The sequence below is a fragment of the Vanellus vanellus genome (genome assembly GCF_965231255.1).
Source record: "Vanellus vanellus genome assembly, chromosome: 4".
In the NCBI taxonomy this organism is placed as follows: Eukaryota; Metazoa; Chordata; class Aves; order Charadriiformes; family Charadriidae; genus Vanellus; species Vanellus vanellus.
Window position 1 is genome coordinate 43,203,031 of NC_138909.1, and position 22,208 is coordinate 43,225,238.

The 22,208-nt window shown below is 59.2% G+C and overlaps 1 protein-coding gene across 1 annotated transcript; it reads left to right on the forward strand.

The window, feature by feature from the left end:
* Nucleotides 1-1,558: 1,558 nt before the first annotated feature.
* On the forward strand, nucleotides 1,559-21,306 carry LOC309671773 (protein O-GlcNAcase-like; the record flags this gene model as incomplete). Its single annotated transcript, XM_082483069.1, has 18 exons — nucleotides 1,559-1,598; nucleotides 5,228-5,279; nucleotides 11,516-11,613; nucleotides 12,120-12,250; nucleotides 12,716-12,962; nucleotides 13,319-13,417; nucleotides 13,638-13,922; nucleotides 14,234-14,362; nucleotides 14,878-15,625; nucleotides 15,818-16,181; nucleotides 16,253-16,427; nucleotides 16,739-16,795; nucleotides 17,718-17,803; nucleotides 18,048-18,152; nucleotides 19,949-20,040; nucleotides 20,379-20,571; nucleotides 20,677-20,848; nucleotides 21,170-21,306. The coding sequence occupies 18 exons, from the start codon at nucleotides 1,559-1,561 to the stop codon at nucleotides 21,304-21,306; spliced, it is 3,210 nt and encodes a 1,069-aa protein (XP_082339195.1).
* Nucleotides 21,307-22,208: the final 902 nt, after the last annotated feature.

The window sequence follows — 22,208 nt, forward strand, 5'->3', positions numbered from 1 at the left end:
CTTGGCTTCTTAGCACTACATTAACCTGCAAAGGGAAGGGGGAGATACTGCAGATCCTGACTTTCTAGGCCTGTGATGCCCACTTCTCCTGTGCAAGCCCATGCCTGTGGGTCAGATGAAATGGCTGCAGGTGGTGCCAGCCGCTGGGAGGGCACTTGGCAGTGCCTCACTGCCGGAGGAGTGCACCTCTGCTCTCTGCTGGCTCCATCCCTCACACTTGCGTGGTTATGATACCATTCAGCTGGGGAAGGCTGCAAGGACACAGGTCCACCTTACGAGACTGACAAGCAGGAAAAGTGGTCAGAAAAAGAGCAGAGCAATTCAGTGATGTCAAACACAGTCCTGCAAGTAGGCAGGTACCAGTGACTGTGCAGCTGCAGGATAGGGAACTAATGACGTGGCAGCACTTCTGCAAACCAGAACCTGTGGGACGGAGGAGATCACGAGCCAAACATGTGTCAACAGCTCAGAACAGTGTGACAAAAGGCAAATAGCAGCCTGACATACGCAAGCAGGTGAGTCACGTGCAAGGCACATGAAACAGTCCTGATCTCATGGACCAGGCAAGCCAGAGAGGCATCACACCCTGGGCCCGGCATGAGGGTACCAGCAGGAAAGGTGCAGGCTCAGTGATTCATTCAAGGGGATGATGACACCCAACCACTGGGGAACAGCTCTGGGTCCTGGGGAACAGCTCTGGATCCCGGGAAGATGCAAAGGCGGGAGAAAGAACTGCCCTGGGCCTGCACCGGGAGAACACCCGCAGCTGGGGACACTGGAGGACACGGTGCGGGGGGCTGGTGTGGTCACCTGGATGGGCCCCGGTGCCAGCGAGCAGCAGCGGCTGCAGCCCAGGGCACCGGGAGCACCGGGCTGGCACCGGGCTGTGGGTCAGGGACCAGGCACTGCACCGGGACGGCACCACCCGGTGACCAGGGCGGTGGGGGCTCCGGCCCGGCGGGGGCTGCAGAGGGCCCGCCCCGACCCCCAGCCCCGCTGCAGCAGAGGGGCTCGGGCAGCTGCTGCCGGGGCGGTCTCCGGGAAGGGCTGAAGCGCCCGGCCCACCACGGCGGTTTTGCCCGGGGTCTATGCGGGTGCCGTCGTCGTCGTACCCCCGCCCCGCCCCGCGTCCCGGCCCCGCCGCGGCCCCACCCGCCGGGGCCGCCCCCTGCGCTGCGGCGGCCGCGTCTCCGCGGGGGAGGGCAGGCGGCGGAGCCGTCCCTCCTCGAGTTCCCTCATCCCTCCGCGCATCCCTCATCCCTCCTCGCCCCCCTCCATCCCTCCGCGCATCCCTCCGTCCCGCAGCGCATCCCTCCGTCATTCCGCGCATCCCTCCATCTCTCCGCGTATCCCTCCATCTCTCGCACATCCCTCTGTCCCTCCGCGCGTCCCTCCGCGCATCCCTCCGTTATCTACCGCATCACTCGGCGCGTCTCTCCGCGCGTCCCTCTGCCCGTGCATCCCTCCGCACATCCCTCTGTCCCTCCGTGCATCCTTCCGTCCCTCCCCCGCACCCCTCCGCCCGCCTCAGCACCGGCAGGGCTGCTCCTGCGCGGGTATGGCGGGGCGGCCACGCTTCCTCTGCGGCGTGGTGGAAGGTAGGTCCCTCCGGGGCCGCGGCTGGGGCCGGTTCCCCGCCTGGGCATTGCAGGGGCTGGCCCGGTCCACCCAGAGCGAACAGGGGCCGGGAAGGGCCGCCGGGACCCGAGCGGCGCCCGGGAGCCCGGGTATTGGGGAGACAGGGATCCGGGCCCCTGCACAGCCCCCTATCTCTACCCAGGGGTACGGGGCTTACACCCCCCACTGACGCTCCCCAGCTCGTCCCCAGAGCACCGCTGCACCCCACAGCAATCCCAGCACAACTGACCCTCCTTCACAGTGGGGTATGGGGACCCACTGCTCTTGGCTCCAGCATGCTGCAGTGTGTTTTTTTTCTCTGCCCTGGGGGCAGCATCCCGGTGTGTGCCCCTCCTGCCTCCCTGCCCGAGGTACCGCACTGCCTTGGGCCATGCCTAGAGCTAGCCGAGACTGGTCTCCTGTGGCAGCTCCATATGGTTCAGCCCTGTCCTTCTGCTCTCCATCCTCCCCTACCCCACCCCCAACTTCTGTTTCTGCAGCACGGCACCTCTGGAGCTGGGCCAGGCCTGGCACCCACTAGGCAAAAGCATCTCCACTTTTCCTGGCAGCACAGTACCCGGCTGGAGCCCACAACCTACTTCCTTGCCTGGGAGGAAGCAAAAGCACCGTGCAAATAAGCACAAAATAAATAGAAAGTGCAGGGATGGGGAAGTTGATAGTAAAAAGAAATATGAGTCAGAAAGAATCGTTGATATAGGAAAGCTGACGTGGGAAAGAGAAGGACAGATGCTGCCAGCAGAGCCACTCCAGGAGGAGGAGGTCATCCCTCCTGGAGACATCCCTCACCCTGGTAGCACAGGCCCTGGCAGGGAACATAGGCTGGTGCTGGGGCAGCAGGCTGCTGAGCAGGGTACAGCTGTGGCAGGGCCAAGGCAGGCCAGGAGTAGCATGTCCTACACAGAGTCCCCTGCTCCCTCCTGACACCCTGGACATTGCTAGCAGGAGCCAGAGAGCACAGATGGACTGATGTCTCTGGGTGACTTGCACACAGGACAGACGACGGGCTAAGGAACATTTGGAGCCTAGAGACTTTGCGTCCCAATGTGTTCATCAGGACTTTGCTAATGGTTGTGAAGAAATTGCTGAGGGACATCCCAGATGGCCCAGAGTTTGGCAAGTAATGGTGATGATGGGTCACTGATGTAGCGATCTGGGCTATGGGAGAGCCGAGGTACAAATGCACAGCAGTACTCATCAGTGCTCATCTGTCTTCAAAAAAACAGACCACCAACATCACTCCTTTGGAGATGCAGCCACAGGTACAGACAGGATTTTGTTGGTATAATTTAAGCCAGTTTACTGGGCAGAGTACACTAGGATGGCATTTTCAACAGAGCTGTCTCTGGCAGGGCATGTGTAGGCCGTGAGTGTCATACTTGCAAGGCAGTGTCAGTTCACAGCAAAGTGTGAGTGTCAGGCACGTGCTGTACAGGGACCCTTGGGACCTCACTGAGAGCTGAGCAGGAGTTCCTATGGATTGGGAAACGGAAAATCTATTTATCATGGAAATACTTTCTTTGTGTGAAATGTTTTCTGGCATCCTTGAGTGGCCACAAATTTGGCCCCATGCATGGTGGGGCATGGCTAGCAAGGCGACTATATATTATTTCAAAGTAGATGGAACAATCATGTAGTGATGTTCAAGAAGGTAGAAGATCTACTGGGGGGATGGGGACAGTCCTGGGATCAATCAGGGGTCTATGAGTAGAAGATTTACCTGCAAAGAAGGTAATGTTCGGTGTGTGCTGTGGTGCCACCTACCACACCATTGCCCAAGGTTGGTGTTTGAGGGCTGCAGGGTGGGATCCTGGCAAAAGGAGCAGGGCATTGGGGTCCCCTCCCAGGCAGACCAGCTCGAGTGCACACAGGTGCTTTGGGGAAACGTGGGTGCTTTCCTGGGCAATGCTGGCCTTGGGTCAGGCACTGAGAGCTGGTCCTTTCTCCCAGACTAACAGAGTCATTGCAATCTGCCCTTATGCACCACCCAGTTCGATGAATGCATTCACTTCCCTCAGTATCTGCTTCTGTTGGCTTTGTCTGCTAGAAAGTGCATTGACTGATCTAATTTTCCCATGATGCAGAGCCCATCCGAAACTGGGAAGCTGCCTTGATGGCTAATTGCCATCACTGTTCAAGACGTAATGTATCTTCTCTGAGACTTCACATTGCAGCTGCCAGATCTTGCAGAGACTTGAAGTGACTCAAGACCCTTCTCTTGCTAAATTTCAGGTCTGGGCTGGAACACTTACAGGTTCCCCTTAACCTCCTCTTTAAGAAGCTGTCAAATCTGCATCTCTCCAAACCCATTTGGTTGCCTGTTCTCCCATTGCCTGCAAATGAACTGGCTTGCCTTCCACTGGGTGTTCTTTCTCTCTGGCTTTGCAGACAACTCTGCACCTCCCAGGTCTTCCTACAGGCAGAAATAGGAAGGGCAGTCCCAACAGGGGAATGGGTGCTGCATGTCCGGCAGTGCCCCTGCTCACTATATCCAGTCACAGACTGGTTCCCTGCCGTGCAGAGCGCAGGCCAGGCTGTCAGCTGCTGTGGTGCTGCAGCTTCAAGCTTGTGTCAGACACTGGTGCCCAACAACCACCTAAAGCCTGCAAGCAGCAGAAGTGGAAATGTTAAAAAACACTTGGGAATTTGCTGACTCCAGATCTGTAGTTCTTGCATCTGGTATTGTTGACGTGAACTTTCTGGAAGGGCAATGTCCTCGCAGCCAGCCTTGGTGCTCGTTGATGGGTGTCTTTGTTAGCAGACAACTGGTAAGGTTGCTCCCCGGTATGCTGTCCCTCTCTGGATTTTCCCGTTGCAAGTTTGTGGGGATGGTGTTTTCTGGTGGGGGACTGCCAAGGTGCCTGTGAAATGTCATGTGGAGTCACAGTCCCAGCACTCGTGGGCATCTCCATGGGTTGGTTGTGTGTTCCGGATTTGAACAGCTTGCCATGGGACAGGGATGCTGCCTCAAAGTCCTGCCCTGATGCATTGCAGGTTTGTGTTTGCAGGGTGCAGGGGAGAGCTGTGTCAGCTCAATTTTGGTGCAGTTTGAGTTGTGTAGTGATTAAAGACAGAGAGAGCAGCTTTTATAGCCCGTACAGGAGTGATGGTGCTTTACTTGACAAAGCCTGACACTACCCAGACACAGAGAGATGCGAAGGGACACAGAGCTGGTCTCTGTAAAGAAGAAAAAACCCAGGCAGAAAACTGTAGGGTAGATGTACAATAGCTCTGTGCTTTGGGGCACCCCAAAGTCATGCTAGAGTGCCTTAGAACCTAGACAGCCCTCAGCCATCTCCTCTAGGCTTGGCTTTTACTGTGCAAATTCCTCCTCCCAGGTTAAGTGCTTCCTTGTGCAATTCTTCCCAGCTGTCTCCTTCTGGGAAGGATGGAACCCCAGACATTATAACCGCTTGCTTGAATACCAATGCCCAGCAAGACCGTAGCAGGATAATAGACACTTGAAGTACCCAGAGGTGGACAACTGGTGGATCTCTGGGTTTGAGAGCAGCCACCTAGGGATGGTAGAGGGAGACTGTTTTAAGACAATTACTGACAACTGCATTTTGGTTGTTTTTTCCCCCTTTTACAGGTTTCTATGGGAGGCCATGGTCTATGGAACAGAGGAAACTTCTCTTTCAATGGCAAGTACCCTGAATTTTCCTCTCTGAAGGTACTAGCCAGTGGCAGAGTGACAAGGTGGAAGCCAGTGCTCTGGAGGCAGGAGCGGTGAGGAAAGCGTGCTGAAGGGAGGCTCCTGGGGCTGGCCTGCCTTTGGGACACCGGGGCGACAGCAGCGAAGGGGTCTCGGGCTTCTCCCAGTGCCCCCTCTGTCCCAGCACTCCTGCACCCCGGGATCAAGCGTGGGGAAAGGCTCCCCCTGCCCTGGGCCCGGGTGCGGTGGCTGCGGCATGGACGGGGAGCCCAAGGATGCCCGGACAGATGCGGGCTGTGCTGCCCTGTGCCGGCAGATGGTGCTGGGACTCCGCCACAGCCCAGCTGCAGCTAGATGTGCTTGGCTGAGGGGCCTGGGCCAGGGCTGGGCGCTCCAAGGGGATGGGGTCCGGGGATGGGGTCCGGAAGGGGCCGGGTGGGCACCAGCCCCTGCGTGCTGGCACTGCACAGCTGGCACGGGTGCCCCAGTGAGGGAGCAGACACACATGGAGCTGTGGGTGGGATCTGGTCGGACACTGCCGCCCGCACCACGGGAGGAGCGATGGCAGCTGGGAGGGGTTTGGAGAGGAGCATGGGGGCTACTCCAGCCTGACGGTGCTGCCTCTGGAGGCACCAGAAGAGCTGCTCTGCCCTGACTGCAGCATGGCACGGGTCAGTTACGGCAGCCCATGCGCAGGGGGGGTGTCAGGGAGCAGGCGGAGGGACTGGGGCTGGAAATGAGAAGTCAGATCCGTGTGAGAGAGAATGTGGGGGTGTTTAGCAGGCTGGAAGCCCACCTTGGGTGCTGACCTGGCAGGACAAGCGCCCATTGCCACATCTCTGAACCGCGCAGTCCTGGGCAGAGCCCCATGGCACCAGCCCCTGTGGGTGCACTGGCCACAGGACAGCACACTGCATGCCCGCTGCCACCCACAGCAAGAGGTGAGCTCACCCTGCCTGGGGCCACTGTCCCTGCCACCCTGCACTCCCAGCGAGGGCACCAAGCAGGTGCTTCCAGCCAGCCCAGCCTCTCTGGAGCCGGGCTTATCATTGTAGAAACAGACAGCACAGCAAATCCACATCACTCCACCGTGGGCACAGGTGGCCACTTTAGCCTGAGGCTGCCATCCCTGCCTGGTGTGGAGGTGATCCTTGTGTCCTTGTGAGTCCTCAAGTATGTCTGTGTGTCACCATGTGTCCCTGTGACGGAAGGATATGGGCAGGATCTGTCACTGGCTGGTTGTGAGAGTCACATTGGGATGGGAGTTGATCTGTGCAGGAGAGGAAAAGCCCTCTCCTGGCAGCTGGCACCCATGCGCTGGCCATCAGTGGGATGAGCTGCACTGACAGGACCTACCACCGACAGACTGGGGCCCCGCAGGGCCTCCTGTGGAGCATCCAGCACGGGCAGCATGATGGTCATGGGCCAGTGCACCCATCAGTGTGGGTACTGCCCCGGTGATGTCATGGGCAGCATGCTGGGGATGGTGTGGAGAGTGTGCTGGTCACAACACGGGCAGTATGCTGGTGACAGCATGGGCAGTGCACCAGTGATGGCCAAGCAGTGCACTGGTTTTGTCATGGACAGTGCACTGGTGACAGCATGGGCGGTGCACCGGTGATGGCCAGGCAGTGGGCCAGAGAGAGCAGGGCCGTGTGCTGGTGACTGTGCCAGTGATGGCACTGGCAGCCGCCCACTGCGTGGGAAATGTGTCGGTCATGCTGTGAGAGTGCACTGGTGACTGTGTGGGCAGTCACAAGTGCAAGTAAAGACTCTAGTGTAGGGACCAGAGATGCAGATACAGAAAAATGTAGCTTAGAAAATTTGGGGAAAACGTGCAGGAAGGAAAACAAGATGTGATGTTTTAAAGTGCATTAGGAATGAGAAGATCTAATGATGGCCTTGTCCGGTACTGGACTGGGATGTTCACGTGTTGGCACATGTGAGCAGTACGTTCATTGGTGTTTTTCTTCTCTGGAAAGAAACAAGATGAGACACTTGTGTAGTACATGAAGTGCTTCTCAGTCTGCTCACTGTGGGAAAATGTAAAACATCATCTACTAAGGAGAATAAATAAAAATAAATGAATATATCAGATGGCTTTCATACAGGAGTGCCAAAAGAGCTGTCTAGAGAGGTGTCTGCCCTGTCCTGATAATTTCCAGTGAGTCTTGGACTGCTGGGGAGACTCTGGAAGGAATTTGTGATTTTTGAGGCTGGGAAGAGCTTTATGACAGTGCAGTCTGATCTCCTGAAGCAGGCAAGCCCTGATTTATCACAGACCTGCTTCCCTTCAGCTCCGACTGCAGTGGAGCATCTGGAGAGCTGGAGAGCTCTCCTCTCCCGTCTCGCCCAAATGCGTGTCCCCATGAGTCACCCCTGGACCCCGCCATGTCCCAGACTGCCGGGTGTGGCTTTTCTCTCCTCCACAGCGCTCGTAGGCTGAGCCTTTTCCCTGGGTTGATGAGCGGACTGGGCTCCAAGACTCTGTTGCCCACAGGCTTTCCACCTGTGTGTGTGTGGCTCCTTGACAGACTCACTCTAGTTTATCAGTGTTCTTCCCACACCGTGGCCACTGCTCTGGCAGCATCTGCAGCCAGCACAGAGGTCACCAAATCTCCCTAGTCCCACCTGACTCTCTGCAGTGATTCATCCGGGGCTCTCTGTTATGCTGTTACCAGTGGCGTTGCAGAGGACACTCATGTTCAACGAATTGCTTGTTATATGAGTTCAGACAACGTATCTTCTGTATTCTTTTACCTAGGTAGGACTTTATGCTTGGCTGTATTAAGAAGTATACTGCTTGCTGAAGCCCAGCTTAGCAGCCAGCTCAGATCACTGCATCTGAGCGCTGTATTTGCTCCTTTATTCTCCACCTACTTAGTCTTTGTCACCTACAAACTGCACAGGCGCAGCATTCTGCCATGGGTTCACGCTTGCCCAGCTCTGCTGCCCCCACCCCCAAAGCTCTGCTTCAGCACTCACCGTTTTCCAGCACCCTGGGGCTTTCCACCTGCAGGTCTCCACAAAAACCTTGCAGTCCCAAAGAGTTTCTCTGCCAAGCCTCTTAATGTCTGTCCATCAACGTTAGTGTGACCCTGTTAGATAACAGGGTTTAGATGTGTAGGAGGGGATTCCTCTGTCTCACACTGTCTCTGTCTCCCTGCGGGGAGCAGCTGTGCAGGATTTGTGCACTGCTGAAGCAGGTTCCTGAGCCATCCAGGAGATATATCCTGGGGACCCTGCAGCTGGAGGAGCAGCACAGCTGAGGTTTGGGTTCTCCCATGTGCACCCTTGCGCTGGTGTTAGACAGGCAGGAGGGCGGTCAGGTACCTCCAGTCCGTGAGCCTCTGGCTGTGCTTGGCTGAGGAATGAAGAAGCTGGTACAGGATTCAACCTATCAAAACTATAGTCAGGGGTGATTATGTAAGTAATGCATGTTACGGTTGATGGATAATTGAATTGGCTGGATGGCTGCGTCCAAATAGTTGCAGTCAATGGCTCAATATCCAAGTGGAAACCAGTAACAAGTGGTGTTCCCCAGGGGTCCATACTGGGACCAATACTATTTAATATCTTCATCATTGACATAGTGGGATTGAGTTGCATCAGCAAGTTTGCAGATGCCACCAAGCTGAGTGGTGCAGCTGAACACCTAGAGGGAGGGGATGCCATCCAGAGGGACCTTGACAGGCTTGAGGAGTGGCCGTGAAAATCTCATGAATTTCAACAAGGCCAAGCGCAAAGTCCTGCACATGGATTGGGGCAATCCCCAGTATCAATACAGACTGGGGGATGAAGGGATTGAGAGCAACCCTGCTGAGAAGGACTTGGGGGCGCTGGTGGGTGAAAAATTGGACACGATCTGGCAATGTGCGCTCGCAGCCCAGAAAGCCAACCGTATCCTGGGTTGCATCAGAAGCAGCATGGCCAGGAGGTCGAGGGAGGTGATTCTGCCCCTCTACTCCACTCTTGTGAGACCTCACCTGAGTACTGCATCCAGCTCTGGGGTCCTCAGGACAGGAAAGACATGGACCTGGTCCAGAGGAGGGCCACAAAAATGATTTGAGGGCTGGAACACCTCTCCTATGAAGACAGGCTGAGAGATTTGGGGTTGTTCAGCCTGGAGAAGAAAAGGCTCTGGGGAGACTTTATAGTCACCTTTTAATATGTAAACAGGGCTTATAAAGAAAGATGGGGACAAAGTTTTTACCAGGGCCTGTAGTGACAGGACAAGGGGTAACGGAAAATCAATTTAGATTGGACATAAGGAAGAAATTCTTTACTGTGAGGGTGGTGAGACACTGGAACAGGTTGCCCAGAGAAGCCGTGGATGTCCCAACCCTGGAAGTGTTCAAGGTGAGGTTGGACCAGGTTGAGCAACCTGGTCTAGTGAAAGATGTGGCAGGGGTTTGAACTGAATGATCATTAAAAGTCCCTTCCAACCCAAATCATTGTGTGATTCTAATGCCAGCAGCTCATTAATTCCTTGTAAAAGGACTTCAGTTAAAGCAGAGTTACTGCTGATGCCAGATGCTGCACCTTGATGAATCCTGGTCCCTGTTACAGTGACAGCACTGGACCCCACATTAACTGGGTGCAACAGAGAGGGGTACAGGCTCTTTGGAGCTGCTCCATGAGCCTTGATGTCAGGGTGTGCACAGCAGCTGCCTCAGAGCTGCCTCTGGATGTCTGTATCACACCATGGTGGCATGTGGCACACACATAATCCCAGCGGTAAACACACAGCCTCCTCTGGGCCCCCTTCCATTGAAATGCCACCTAACACAGCCTGAGAAAAAGGCGTTTGTGCATGAGCTGTGCAGGTGATAGCAGGGTATGTCTGACCACAGTGTGGGGAAAGGGAGACCAGGGCAGGCAAGGGACAGCCCAGCAGCTGTGAGAAGGCTGCAGCCTGTGTCCCATGCTGGTGTCTCACTGGAGAAGAGAGAGAAAAATGCAAGAGTGCAAGAGAGCCCCAGTGAGACCCAGTAGCTGCAAAAACCATTGTAGAGTGATAGCTTTGAAGGTCTTGACCTGTTCAAGTGATCAAAGCATGATCTGGGAATGGTACAGCCGGGACTGTTGCTGGAGTCAGGCCAGCCTGGAGACAGGACATGAGCTTTTCAAGGAGATGACATGAGAGGATCTGCAGTAGTGAGGGCTCCCTGGGTGTGCGTGGTACCCAGCAAGGTACCCCAGGCTGAGTACCCCAGGCCAGACTGTGCTTGGCAGGTGCACCCCACTCCTGGACGCTGAGGTTGGGGGAGTGGTGAGGTGCCAGCTCTCCAGGGTGCCTCCACTGGTCCTGCTCCTGCTGGACCTGCTTCATCCAGAGTCACTTGTCACGACAGGCAACCTTGCAGCCTGTATGGTTGGGCTACAAACAAGCTTGGTTCTTGATTACACAATTAGAAGCATAGCTGGTGAGAAAGGGAAAAGAAACCCACCCCAAACATGCTTACACAAGGTGCTAACTGCTTTCACAGGTCTCAGGTCTCACTGCAAGCCCTGAAAGAGGTGCTGCAAAGCTGCAGGGGTGGTTTGGCCTGATGGAGTCCCATGGCTCAGGGCTGGGGCGCCTGCACCCTTGGGGGGGGGGCCGCATGGAGCAGCAGACCGCTGAGCTTCTCCCTCCATCGGCTCCAGCCCCATCCTCTCTCTCGTTGGCCATTTTGTTCTCAGTTTCCCCAAAGGATTTCCCCTTCCTCCCCCAGAGGCAGCTCTGGCCATTCGCCTGTCTTCCATTCCTTAGGACATTAAGCTTTTCATCATCACAGGACTTTGCCAAGTGGTTAAAACAGGCTGTTTAGGCTAAGCTGGTCCCTCCCACCCGCTTTTTCCACAGCAAGGGTGTTAACTCAACCCAGCTCCCAGGAGGCAATGTCTTGCTGGTCTCTGATGCACTCTCTTTCTGGGGTCCCTAAACAACACAAATCATTAGGCTCAACACTGGGAGCACTGGGTGAGATTTATGTCTCCGTGTGGCCATCAACAGTACACAGGGCAGGACTCCGTGTGCAGGGGCAGAGCTGTGGCTCCATGGTCTGAGGGGCTCTGTGTGAGAAGAGGCTGGAAGCCTGCAAGACGGGGTGCAGCTCTGGGGAAGGAGAGGGATCTGTGTGCCAAAGGAGCTCTTGGTGTTGTGGGCTGGCAACTGCGTGGGTGCCTCTTTGCAAAGAGCCCGTCTGGAGCCTTGGGTGAGCCCTTCTCCTTGCTGCACAGGCTGAAACGCTGGAGGCTGAACTGCTACATGTATGCGCCCAAGGACGAGCTGAAGCACCGACTGCTCTGGCGAGAGCCCTACACAGAACATGAGGCAGGTAGCGGCTCTGCTGGGCCCCAGCACGGGTGGGCTGCAGGCATCCCGGGTCCTCAAGGGTCTGAAGCATGGTCTGCATCTCAGCCAGGGTCAGACTGGCCGTTACCACTCTTCCCACCAGGAACCTGCCCATTTCAGGCAGCCCCACAGGTCCTGCCTAGTGCAAGGAGACCCCCAGATGCTGCCCTGTACATAGACCCTCCCCAGACCCTGTTTATCACATGGAATCACCTAGGAGCCTGCCCAGCACAGGGAGCTCCACACGTGGGTCTCTGGCAACATGCTCGAATATGCCAAGGCCCACAGACCCTTGTGGAGAGCCCTCTGTGTCCCAAGGGACTGGGAACTGTCTCCCTTGAGTGTCTCTCCTCCAGATGCTCTCTCATGCCTCCCGATGCCCTCAGCTCCTTCCTTTCAGGACACTGTGGTTCCCTCTCCCTCCATCTGTTGTCTCCCACCACCCCCTGCCTCCCAGCGCTCACAGCATCCCTTCTGCTTTGTCCCCAGCCCGCATGCGTTCTCTCATCGAAGCTGCCCAAGAGCAGGGTGTGGAGTTCGTTTTTGCCATTTCTGCTGGCCAGGACATGGTGTTTTCAAGTGCCGGGGATCGGCTCCTGCTGCAGCAAAAACTCAGGCAGGTACCGTGGGCCATTCCTTCATCCCACTGCCCCCAGGCGAGGGGCACGCGTGCTTGTGGATGGGCCTCATGCCCACCCCAAAGGCTGGTGTGGGGCTGTAAACCCTCATCAGGGAGCAGCCCTGTAGGGTGCCCGGTGGCAAAGAGAGAGACGAGGGCTCTGTGGATGCCTGACTGCTAGCGGGCAGCACTGGGGACAGGAGAGGGACCGGCCAAGCCCCAGAACTTGCTGGGCAGCACCAGAGGCCGGTGCAGGCTGGTGCTGAGCCCGCGGTTCCCAGGGAGGGTAAAGAGCCTCCGTCACAGTGGGTTTGCCCTATGGGCTTGGAGCGAGGTGGGCTGTGGCCATGGGGCTGTGCGTGGCATCTTCTGGGCAGGCATGGGCGACACGGCGAGGGCTGCTCTGCCTGCCCCATCTGTCCAGGCACCCCAGACTTCTGCTGCCCTTACAGGGCCCAGGCAGCGGGGGCTCGTCTGGGGCTCGCTGCCTCCTTTCTCTCTGCTTCCCAAGGATCCTAGCAGCTCGTGCCCATGCCCGCAGGTGGCTGCCATGGGGTGCCGCTCCTTCGCACTGCTCTTCGACGACATCGACCCCTGCATGTGCCAGGCTGACAGAGACGTCTTCCCTTCCCTGGCGCAGGCTCAGGCGTCTGTGGCCAACGAGGTGTACCAGGAGCTGGGTCAACCCTCCGTCTTCCTCTTCTGCCCTACAGGTACCACCTGCAGCCGTGCAGCCCCAGCCACCCCACCCCTGGGAGCCGGGTACATGGCCAGCTGCGGTACCCCACAGCAGACCGGGGTGCCATTCAGCTGGCTGCACCCAGCACCTGTGTCTGCTGAGAGCTGAGTGCCCTGACAGCCTCCATGGCTCCCCCCAGTCCCCTCATGCTCCTGCAGGAGTCCTGGAGACCTCAGGACTAGTACAGGACCCAGGGCTGGTGCTTCAGCAGCCGTGCATGCTGTATTCCCTGCTCTGTGTATCTCCCCAGCCCCTATCCATTGATCCCAGGCAGCCTCTGCTCTCCCAGTCTCTCTGCCCCTCAAGGGATGCTCTGTGCTCTCTCCCCAGAGTACTGCAGCTCTCTGTGCTCTCCCAGCCCCAGCAAGTCCTGCTACTTGCTGACCCTCGGCCAGGAGCTGCTCCCAGAGATCGGTGTCATCTGGACAGGTGAGCGGTTGGCCCGGCTCTGTGGGGCTGTGCAGCCCTGGCCAGACAGGCAGTGGGTCAGGCTGTGGGTCTGCTCTCCTTCTGGCTAGGGAGGGTGGGGTGGGGTGACTTGACCCTCATGTCCACGCTCAGTGCCCAGACGCGCATGTCCCTGTTGTGAGTGTGCGTGATGGACGGCACTGCCTGCTGCTCCACACGTGTCTGTGCTGTGATGCTCCAGGACCAAAGGTGGTGTCACAGGAGCTCTCAGCCACACAGCTGGAGGAGGTGGAGGGTGTCCTGCGGCGCCGCCCTGTCATCTGGGACAACCTATACGCCAACGACTATGACTGCAGACGTGTCTTCCTGGGCCCCTACATGGGACGTGCCCCTGGCCTCATGGCCAGGCTCCATGGACTGCTCCTCAACCCAAACTGCGAGCTCCAGGCCAACTTCATCCCCATACACACACTGGGCAGCTGGTTTCAGAGCGAGCTGGGGAGCTGTGCCCACCCTGATCACACAGGTACCTGTCCCCAGCACCCCAGGCAGCTCTGTACGTGGGGTCCCAGCACTGGCAGTGAGCTTGTGCACCCGGGGCAGGGCCATGGCCATTGCTGCTCATCTTTGCCATGATCCTGTAGGCTTTCCTGCATGGCAGCCTGGGTGAAGTGTCTCACTTCCCTGGGCACCACCCAACATCCTGGGGCATGGGATCCATCCTGGGGGCATCTCCCTGGGGCAGGGAGGGGGGTCTGCCCACCCTCAGTGTGGCACGGGATAGCTCCATCAAGCAAAGAGGGGGGCTGTCCAAGCTGATGAGCTCCAGTTCCTTAGGGATGGAGACTGCGTCAGCCCCGGGGGACTGCCAAGGCCCACAGGAGGGCAGCTACAGCCCCCAGGAGGCCTTGGAGCTGGCGCTGCTTGACTGGGTGGCTGAGATAAACCAGCAGGCTTTGGAGACAGGTAGGTGATGAACTCGCACCATGCAGCATCCCTCACCCTGTGCAGCATCCCTCACCCCCCTCCCCGGGACCGCTGGACCAGCTCTGCTGGGAGCTCGGTGGGGTGAGGGAGCCCCATGCCCTGCCCCTTTGGATGGGGCACTCTGGCTGGTGCTGCAGCGGGGTCTATGCATGTCACAGTGGGCAGGTGTGGGTGTCCGTTGCATCATGCTGCCCCATGGGTGCTCCTGCCCTGGCTACATCCCAGAGGGGATCTCCTCAGCCGGCAGTGTGGGAGCCTGGGCCATGGTATGGCTCTGGAAGAGGGAGTTCAGCCAGGTGCATGCTTGGAGATTGACACTGTTTGCCTGTGGCCTCATCAGCCATGGAGGCCCAAACTCCAGAGTGCAGTACTCCAGTCCCTGACAACTCAGAGATGGAGCTTCCTGGCACAGCCGCCCCAGGGCTGTCCTGCCCCATGGGCAGCAGTTTCCATGCAGGTACCAGAGGGGCTGCCCCCTTGCTCCTTTCTGCCAGGAGGAAGGACCCAAGGACACCCCAGCATCAGCCTCAAGGGAGGAACGAGGCTGCAGCCCGGCACAGCAGGAGTTCAGGAAGTCATGCCCGCCCCCCAGCCCCATGACTCTGTTCCCAGTGGGGTAGACCAGCATGGCCCTGAGCCCTGCGGCGTGGCACCAGGGGAGGGAAAGATGAAGGTGACTTCGGAGTCTGAGAATGGCAGTGGGAGCAGGACCTCTGCCAGCGGTCAGCAAAGCGCCACAGGGGATGGGGACCAGCTCACGATGGGGAGCAGAGCAAGCCGTGAGTCTTCCTCTGCTCTGCCCAGCACAGATGGGACTGCCCAGTCCACAGGAACCCCAGTGGCTACTGAGACCCTCCACAGACCAGGCACCGTGATGTGCTGCAGTAATGGAGCCAACACCAGCCAGAACCTTCCCCTGCTCACCAGTGATGCCAGGACAGGGGCTGACAGCCCCCCCCAGCGCCCCAGCAGTACCCAGCCTGAGGCCAGCAGGGCTGACATGCCTCAGACACCCCCAGGGCGTGAGGCTGGTGCTAGCCCTGACCCCCCAGCACTGCTCACTGATGGGGCTGGCACCAGCTCTGCCCCCCCAGCACTGCTCACTAATGGGGCTGGCACCAGCCCTGGCCCCTCAGCACTGCTCACTGGTGAGGCTGGTGCTAGCCCTGGCCCCATGGCCCCATTGACCCCAGAGGAGGCTGGGTCCAGCCCCATGGCCCTGTTGACCCTGGAGGAGGCTGGGTCCAGCCCCATGGCCCTGTTGACCCTGGAGGAGGCTGGGTCTGACCCCATAGTACCACTGACCCCCAAGGAGGCCAGTTCCAACCCCATAGCTTCAGTAACCCCAGAGGAGGCCAGGTCCAGCCCTACAGCGCTGGTGACCCCAGAGGAGGTCAGGTCCAGCCCCACACCAGTGATGCCAGAGGAGGCCAGGTCCAGCCCCACAGCATCACTAACTCCAGAGAAGGCCAGGTCCAGCCCCACAGCACTGGTGACCCCAGAGGAGGCCAGGTCCAGCCCCACACCGGTGACCCCAGAGGAGGCCAGGTCCAGCCCCACAGCACCGCTAACCCCAGAGAAGACTGTGTCTGTCCCTACGGCACTGCTGACCCTCAAGGAGGCCAGGTCCAACCCCCCAGCACCGCTGACTCTGGAGGAAGTGCGGATGCTGGTGGAGCTCTTCTACCTGCCCTACCATCATGGGCCACAGGCGCAGCATCTCCTGGAGCAGTTTCGGTGGCTCCGGGCAAACAGCCTCAGCGTGGGGGTCCCGGCCACGGCACCCGATGCCTGTGAGGTAAGGCTGGTCCAGGCGCTGCTGCTGGATGGTGTGTGTCACATTTGCACTGACACATGGTCCATCCACAGGGCACACGGTGGCGCGGCCGAGCCCAGTCCTTCCAGCTGCTCTGCGCTCAGACATGCCGCCTGCACAGCCGCTTCGTCAGCAGCGCCGGACGGGCCCTGCTCTACGACCTCCACCCCTATCTCTGGGACATCCGCAACATGCTGTTGGCTGCCAGTGCCTTCATCCTTTGGCTGGGTACGTGGCTGATGCCAGCCTTGAGCTAGCCCCTGTGGCCCCATAGCTCATATTCGCACCCTGGCCAAATCCAGGCATGTTGAAGCACAGGGGTCCCCTGGGGGACTGTGGCATACCCAGGGCATCTGAAGCTTGTTCTGTGGTGATCCACTGTTTCTGCCCCTAAAGAGGTGAAGGTGTATGGGACACCCTTCCAGAGGTCTGGGGTCCCTGTGTCCAGCCAGGGGTGCCAGGGTCTCTCCTGGGAGCACACCTCCCCTTGACACCTTCTCCACCACTGACCTGTGCTCACCACCTCGCCTCCCTTGCAGATGGCCATCTCCTCTGCGACCCTGACCCCAAGGGCACCTGGGGAAGCTGCTTTGGCTGTAAGTACCAGTGCTGCCCTGGAGCACCCACCTGGGTGGTGGGGCACTGACTGCTGCCCTCTGTCACCTCCAGCCCCACAGCAGCAGCCAGCACTGGCCTTTGGGCTGCCCTTTCCCACGCCCTGCCTGCCAAGTGGAGTGGGAATGGCCATGGGAAGCGTGGTAGCCCTGCGTGCTCTGACACACTGAGGCAGGATGGGGCACTGGTGCTGGGGACAGGGCAGTCATCGGAGCAGCTCTTCACCGTCTCTCACAGTTCAGAGGGAATGCCTATTTCTAGGGCACGGTTCCTCAGTCCTTTTAATCCAAGAACCTTTCTGGTAAAAGGGATCCAAGGGATTGGGAGCAGTAATGCCCTGGAAGACAGAGGTGAGGTTGGATTTTAAATGCCTGTGCATCATTTTGGGAGGCTCCGTTCCCCTAGTTTAGGGTTCCTTGGTTGCTCTGTGGGCCTTGTGACCTCTTACAAACTGTGAAGTGTTACCAGATGACTACCTGAGAAGGTGTCCAAGGCCAGTGTGGGACGCGGACATGTGCCTTGAACCACTTCCGCAGGGAAGCAGCCGCATGTGGGGCACGTTCCCCCAGGCACAGCCGCTGCTCTCTGTGCCAGGCTGCAGCTTCCTAGCTGTAGTCAGGAGCTTTGTCTTTACCTTACACCTTTCATGGAGGCAAGATCATACCTTTCCCTGTTCCCCCGCTTCAAGCCCTGTTGCAGAGGGCGTGCTGCTACCCCAATGCATGGGGCTGGCCCCCCAAGCCCAGGCGAGGTCCTGTGCTCGGGCTGCACAGCTGTGGGGGCAGATCCTTGGAGCTGTGACCAGTGTGATCGTGACGTTGCTGTGCGGTGGAGGCTGATCTCCCCCTGGCCCAGCAGGATTTTGTTCACCTCGCATGTGTGTCTGTCTCCTGCTGCCTCCAGGGTGCCAGAGCATCACTGCCCCAATGCTGCTGGGGGGGGACGCTGAACCCTGGGCACGTCGTGGGGGCCTCTTTGGAGAGCTGCAGGTGAGAGCATGCCCATATCTGTGGGGGCTGAAGGAGCCGTTGGGAAGCCAGGATCCCAGCTGCTGCTCCTGGCCCTGCCATTGGATTGCTGCAAGCTTGGGAAGGCAGAGCTGCCCCGGGTCTCTGCGCCTTGGCTGCAGCTCCTGGGGTTTAGGGTGCCTCGGAGGGACCCTCCTCCTGCTCCCTGCAGGACAAGGTTTGGAGGCAGGACAACCTGCTCCTTGATGGACCGTATCTCTTTCAGGCACTGCTGCCTGTGGGGAACAGCTATGACCTCTTCTACCACCCACCTCCGCTCTTCCCGTCCAACCAGCTGTACCTCCTGCGCCCGTTGCTGCCCCTGGACAAGGTGAGAGCCGCGGCCCGAAGGGGTGACGCACTCCGCTCAGGCCGAAGCTCCCCTTTGCATGGCCTGTGCTGTACGTGTGCTAACGAGTTACGTGCTTGTCTGCTGCTGACCCCAAGGCTGAGCTCGCAGCGCAGGGTGATGCAGACTGGAGGGGACCTCTGAGGTCCAGCCCCTGGTAAGAGCAGGCCAGCCTGGGGCAGGTCACCTGGGGCTGTGTCCAGCAGCGTGTCAGCCCCCTGGGATGGACAGTGGGTGTTGTAGCCAGCGGCCTCAGCAAAGACCATCACCATCCCTGCAACAAGTGCCTGTGCAGAGCCCCTCCTGGCAGCCAGCAGCAGGGGAGGGAGACCCGGCTCAGAAGTGAGCGACAGGCACAGCCACAGGGAAACCGGCAGAGACTTGGGGTTGCCAGGCTGCAAGGGCGATCCCCGGAGCACCTCCAGCGCTGATCTCCAGCGGTGGCCATGAGCAGGTGCTGGGAAAGTTGCAGAACAGGAGGACAAGGATGGCGACCTCCTGCAACCTTCATCAGTCTGCAGCTCGGGACACTGCCTGAGCTTGTTGAGGTTCATCTCCAAATCAGTCCCTTCTTAAAATGCTCACCCAGTTTACAGAATGATTCCCTGCTAGAGAGGCAGCAGCCTCTGTCTGCCTGCTTGCTGCCAGTGCCAGTGCCACCGCCACCGCCCCCCCCCCCCCCCAGGTCTGTTTGACATCCCAGCAGTTCGGTGGGATGGGGAGGGAAAGGGAGAATTTGGAGGTGGGTGGACACACAAGTTTGCTGCCAAATCCAGCAGAGCCCTGGATTCCCTATGTAACACACAGCCTGCGGCAAACACCCCACTCCCTCACCCCGCTGCCCTCTCCTAGCTAAAGGAAACGCTAACGCTGCAAATCCAGCCATCATGGACACAACAGAGCATCCCTACTAAATACAGTACCCAGCAACGCACAGCTGCAGTGCCTGTAAATAGCAGAGGAGGAGTTGCAAGCACATGAGAGCAGATCATAATACCAGGCTGCAGCTGCCAGCAATTCCCATTGCAAGAGCTTGTTTTCGACTGCCTCTTGTCAGATTTCATCTGCTCAGGCTAAACTTTAACAAGCTGAATGTCTGCAACCAGTGAAACTTCCAGAGAAAAATCCAGCTCAGCACTTCAGCCCGTTGCGGGGACGGCGCTCAGAAGGGCGCTGTGCTGCCCTTGTCGGCCAGCGAGCCGGGCGGCCTTTCCTTTGAGAAGCAAAGCTCTTATCGGGAGGTTCTTTTCGCTGATCCGGTGAGCAGCAGCAAACTCAAATCTGACCAAGAGGGAGGAAATTTTGAGATGTCCCACTTTGCACATGCTCTGTGGAGACTTGAGTTTCAGTATTGGTTTTTCTGCCGTTCTGCCTGCTCGGAGCATGCTCCGTCCTGGGGCTGAGCAGCGTTTCCTCAGCTATTGCTGCTCTGGGATGCCTGACCGGAATGGCAATTTCTCAGTTTGAAGTGTTGCTACGCTGTGGCAATGAGCCTCAGAGGCCAGCGGAAGGTGGTGCACAGCGCATCACTTGGCACAGAGGTCAGCGCCTTTGGATGGCTGAACCACATACCTTCATACCTTCCCCTGGCCGGGATGCGCTGGAAGCCGCAGCCCTGGTTCTGGTCTCTCTTTATGGTCAGCTGGGGCAGCTGCTGGTACACCATGCTGCAGTAGGGCCAGTGGCGGGGGCAGCAGGCAGCCCAGGGGGCAGCAGTGGGGCAGGGATTGGGCAGGGCAGGCAGAGCCAGGGCTGAGGTGGGTCTGGGTGTCTTCCAGGGAGAGCTTTACCGAATGTGCCGGGAGAGTTTGGACTGTGACCCCAAAATCGCAGAGATCCTTGCAGCCCACCCAGATCTCCTCGGTGACAGGTGAGACGTGGTTCCTCTGGAGCTCCCTCTTGCCAGGCGCGTGCTGAGCCCGGCCATGAGCAGGGCCACGCAGGGCCGTGGTGTGAGGCAGTGGCATCTCCTCACATCCCTGCGGGGACCAGCTCTGCCTGCACCACAGCTGGCCATGGCCTCACCTTGCGGGAGGGGGCCAGGAGGCCGAGGACTTTGGCTGGGGGGGCTCTCAAAGGGATGGTCCGGTGGGTGCAGGGATGTTGTCCTGCCAGGGTGGGAAGGTGGAGGTTGGCTGGTGTGAGCTTTCCCTGGGGCAGGCTGGGCTCGGGGCAGCAGCTCAGCAGTGCTCCTGCTCTGGCTGTCAGGCTGCTGGGCAGCTTCCTCAGCCTGAGCCCCGAGTACACCTTTGTGCTGGAGGATGAGGGTGGTCCCTGCGGCTACGCAGCCGGAGCGCTCTGCGCTGAAGGCTTCCTGCAACAGCGAGACAGCAGCTGGCTGCCAGCTGTACGGCACAAGTACCCCCGAGACCTGGGCACGGGTGCCCCAGCGCTGGGACAGGTGAGGGGACACCTGGAGCAGAGGGGACCGGGCATGGCGGGGCAGGGAGGGGGGGAGGGGGGGAGGGATGGAGAGTGTTTCCTCCCTTGTGTTTGTTGCCTGCAGGATGCCCTGGAGGAAGCACTGCTCTTCTTCCACGAAGAGCCACCAGCTGTGCCCCTGCCTGTGCTGCGGCGCTTCCCCTCCCTGGTGCAGCTTGGGACGGCCCCCCGCGTGCTGGACGTGGGGGCCAGCCGCAGCCTGGCCATCTGCCTGCTGAGCGCACTCAGAGCCAATGGTGAGCACGACCCCCCCGGCTGAGGCCCCCTTCATCCAGCAGAACCCCGTCCCGATTGCTCCCTTGCCCACCCCAGAGCCAGGGCCTGGCCCCACCTGCACCCCACTTCTCAGCCCCGTCCCCTCTCTGATGCCATCCGGCCCCAAGCTCCCATGACCTCCCTGTGCACCAGGGGACACGTGGACCTGTGTCTCAGGGCAACGTGCAGGCACACAGTGCCAAAGGGCAGCGGAGAGGTTGACCCCCTTGTGGAGGGGGTCCCAACCACTGGCCCCCAGCCCCAACTGGTGCCAGGGGCCTGACCTCTTACCTCCTTTCCAGGGTCGCGGGGAGTGTTTTGCCAGGTCAGTGCCAGCGACCGGCAGCAGCTGAGCTTCTACAGCAAGCTGGGCTTCGTCGCCCTGCCAGTGGCCTGGGGCAACTCCCCCGATGCTCGGCTCCTGGGACGTCTCCTCTGAGCCCACCGTGTTGGCTGCGGGCACTGGGAGGCAGCGCCACAGGACAGGCTGACTCCCCATCCCATACAGCATCAGCCTGAGGGAGTGGGAGCCAGATGGGCACCTTGAGCAGGGCAGGTACACGTGATGGGGGACACGGTCGGGGGGTGAGCAGGACATCACTGGGATGGGTGGAGGGCACAAGGCTGTGAGGGTCCTTAGGCAACAGAGAGGTATTTCTGCCATCTCAGGAGATTTGGGCACCAGGGTCCCTGCACTCGTCCCCCGACTGCTGCTGCTTGCTGAGCACCCTCCAATTCTGTGGGGGAGCCCGCAACATCCCCCAGCTGCCCGCAGACCACCAGGCCTGGTGGGAGCCACACAGGTAGTATATAGGGTGGTGGTCTCAGAGCATGGCACAGTGCATTAGCGCTAGAGGGGTGTCCCTGTCCCACAGGCTGGGCTGTCCAGCTCTCTCCATCCTCTGTGTGGGCCTGGGCTGGGCAGGCGGTGCCGGGGCTGGATCTCGGCACCCAGGACTTTCTTGTCTGTATGAACTGGTCTGGTATGGGACACAGTGAGGCAACCTCCATCACTGCTGCCCAGGGGCTGAGGGAAGTGCTGTCCTGGGCAATAAAGCATTTGCTGGGCTCTCACCGTGGTTTGTCTCTTGGGGGAAAGTGTTGGGGTACCAGCATGTCCCTCTCACACCCTCAAGCCCATCTTCCAGGCAGCCTTGTCCTTCCCTTGCCAGCACCCTCTGGCTCGCCGTGCCCCCGGAGAGCCGCTCCGAAGGGTGGCAGCAGCCCTGTCCCTGTACCCGCGGTTGCCGAGGGTGATCCAGGCTGGACGGGGAGCTCGCTGCTCCCGGGCTGGCGGCACCCAGTGCCCACGGCCACGCGGGTGGGAGCAAGACTCGGGGA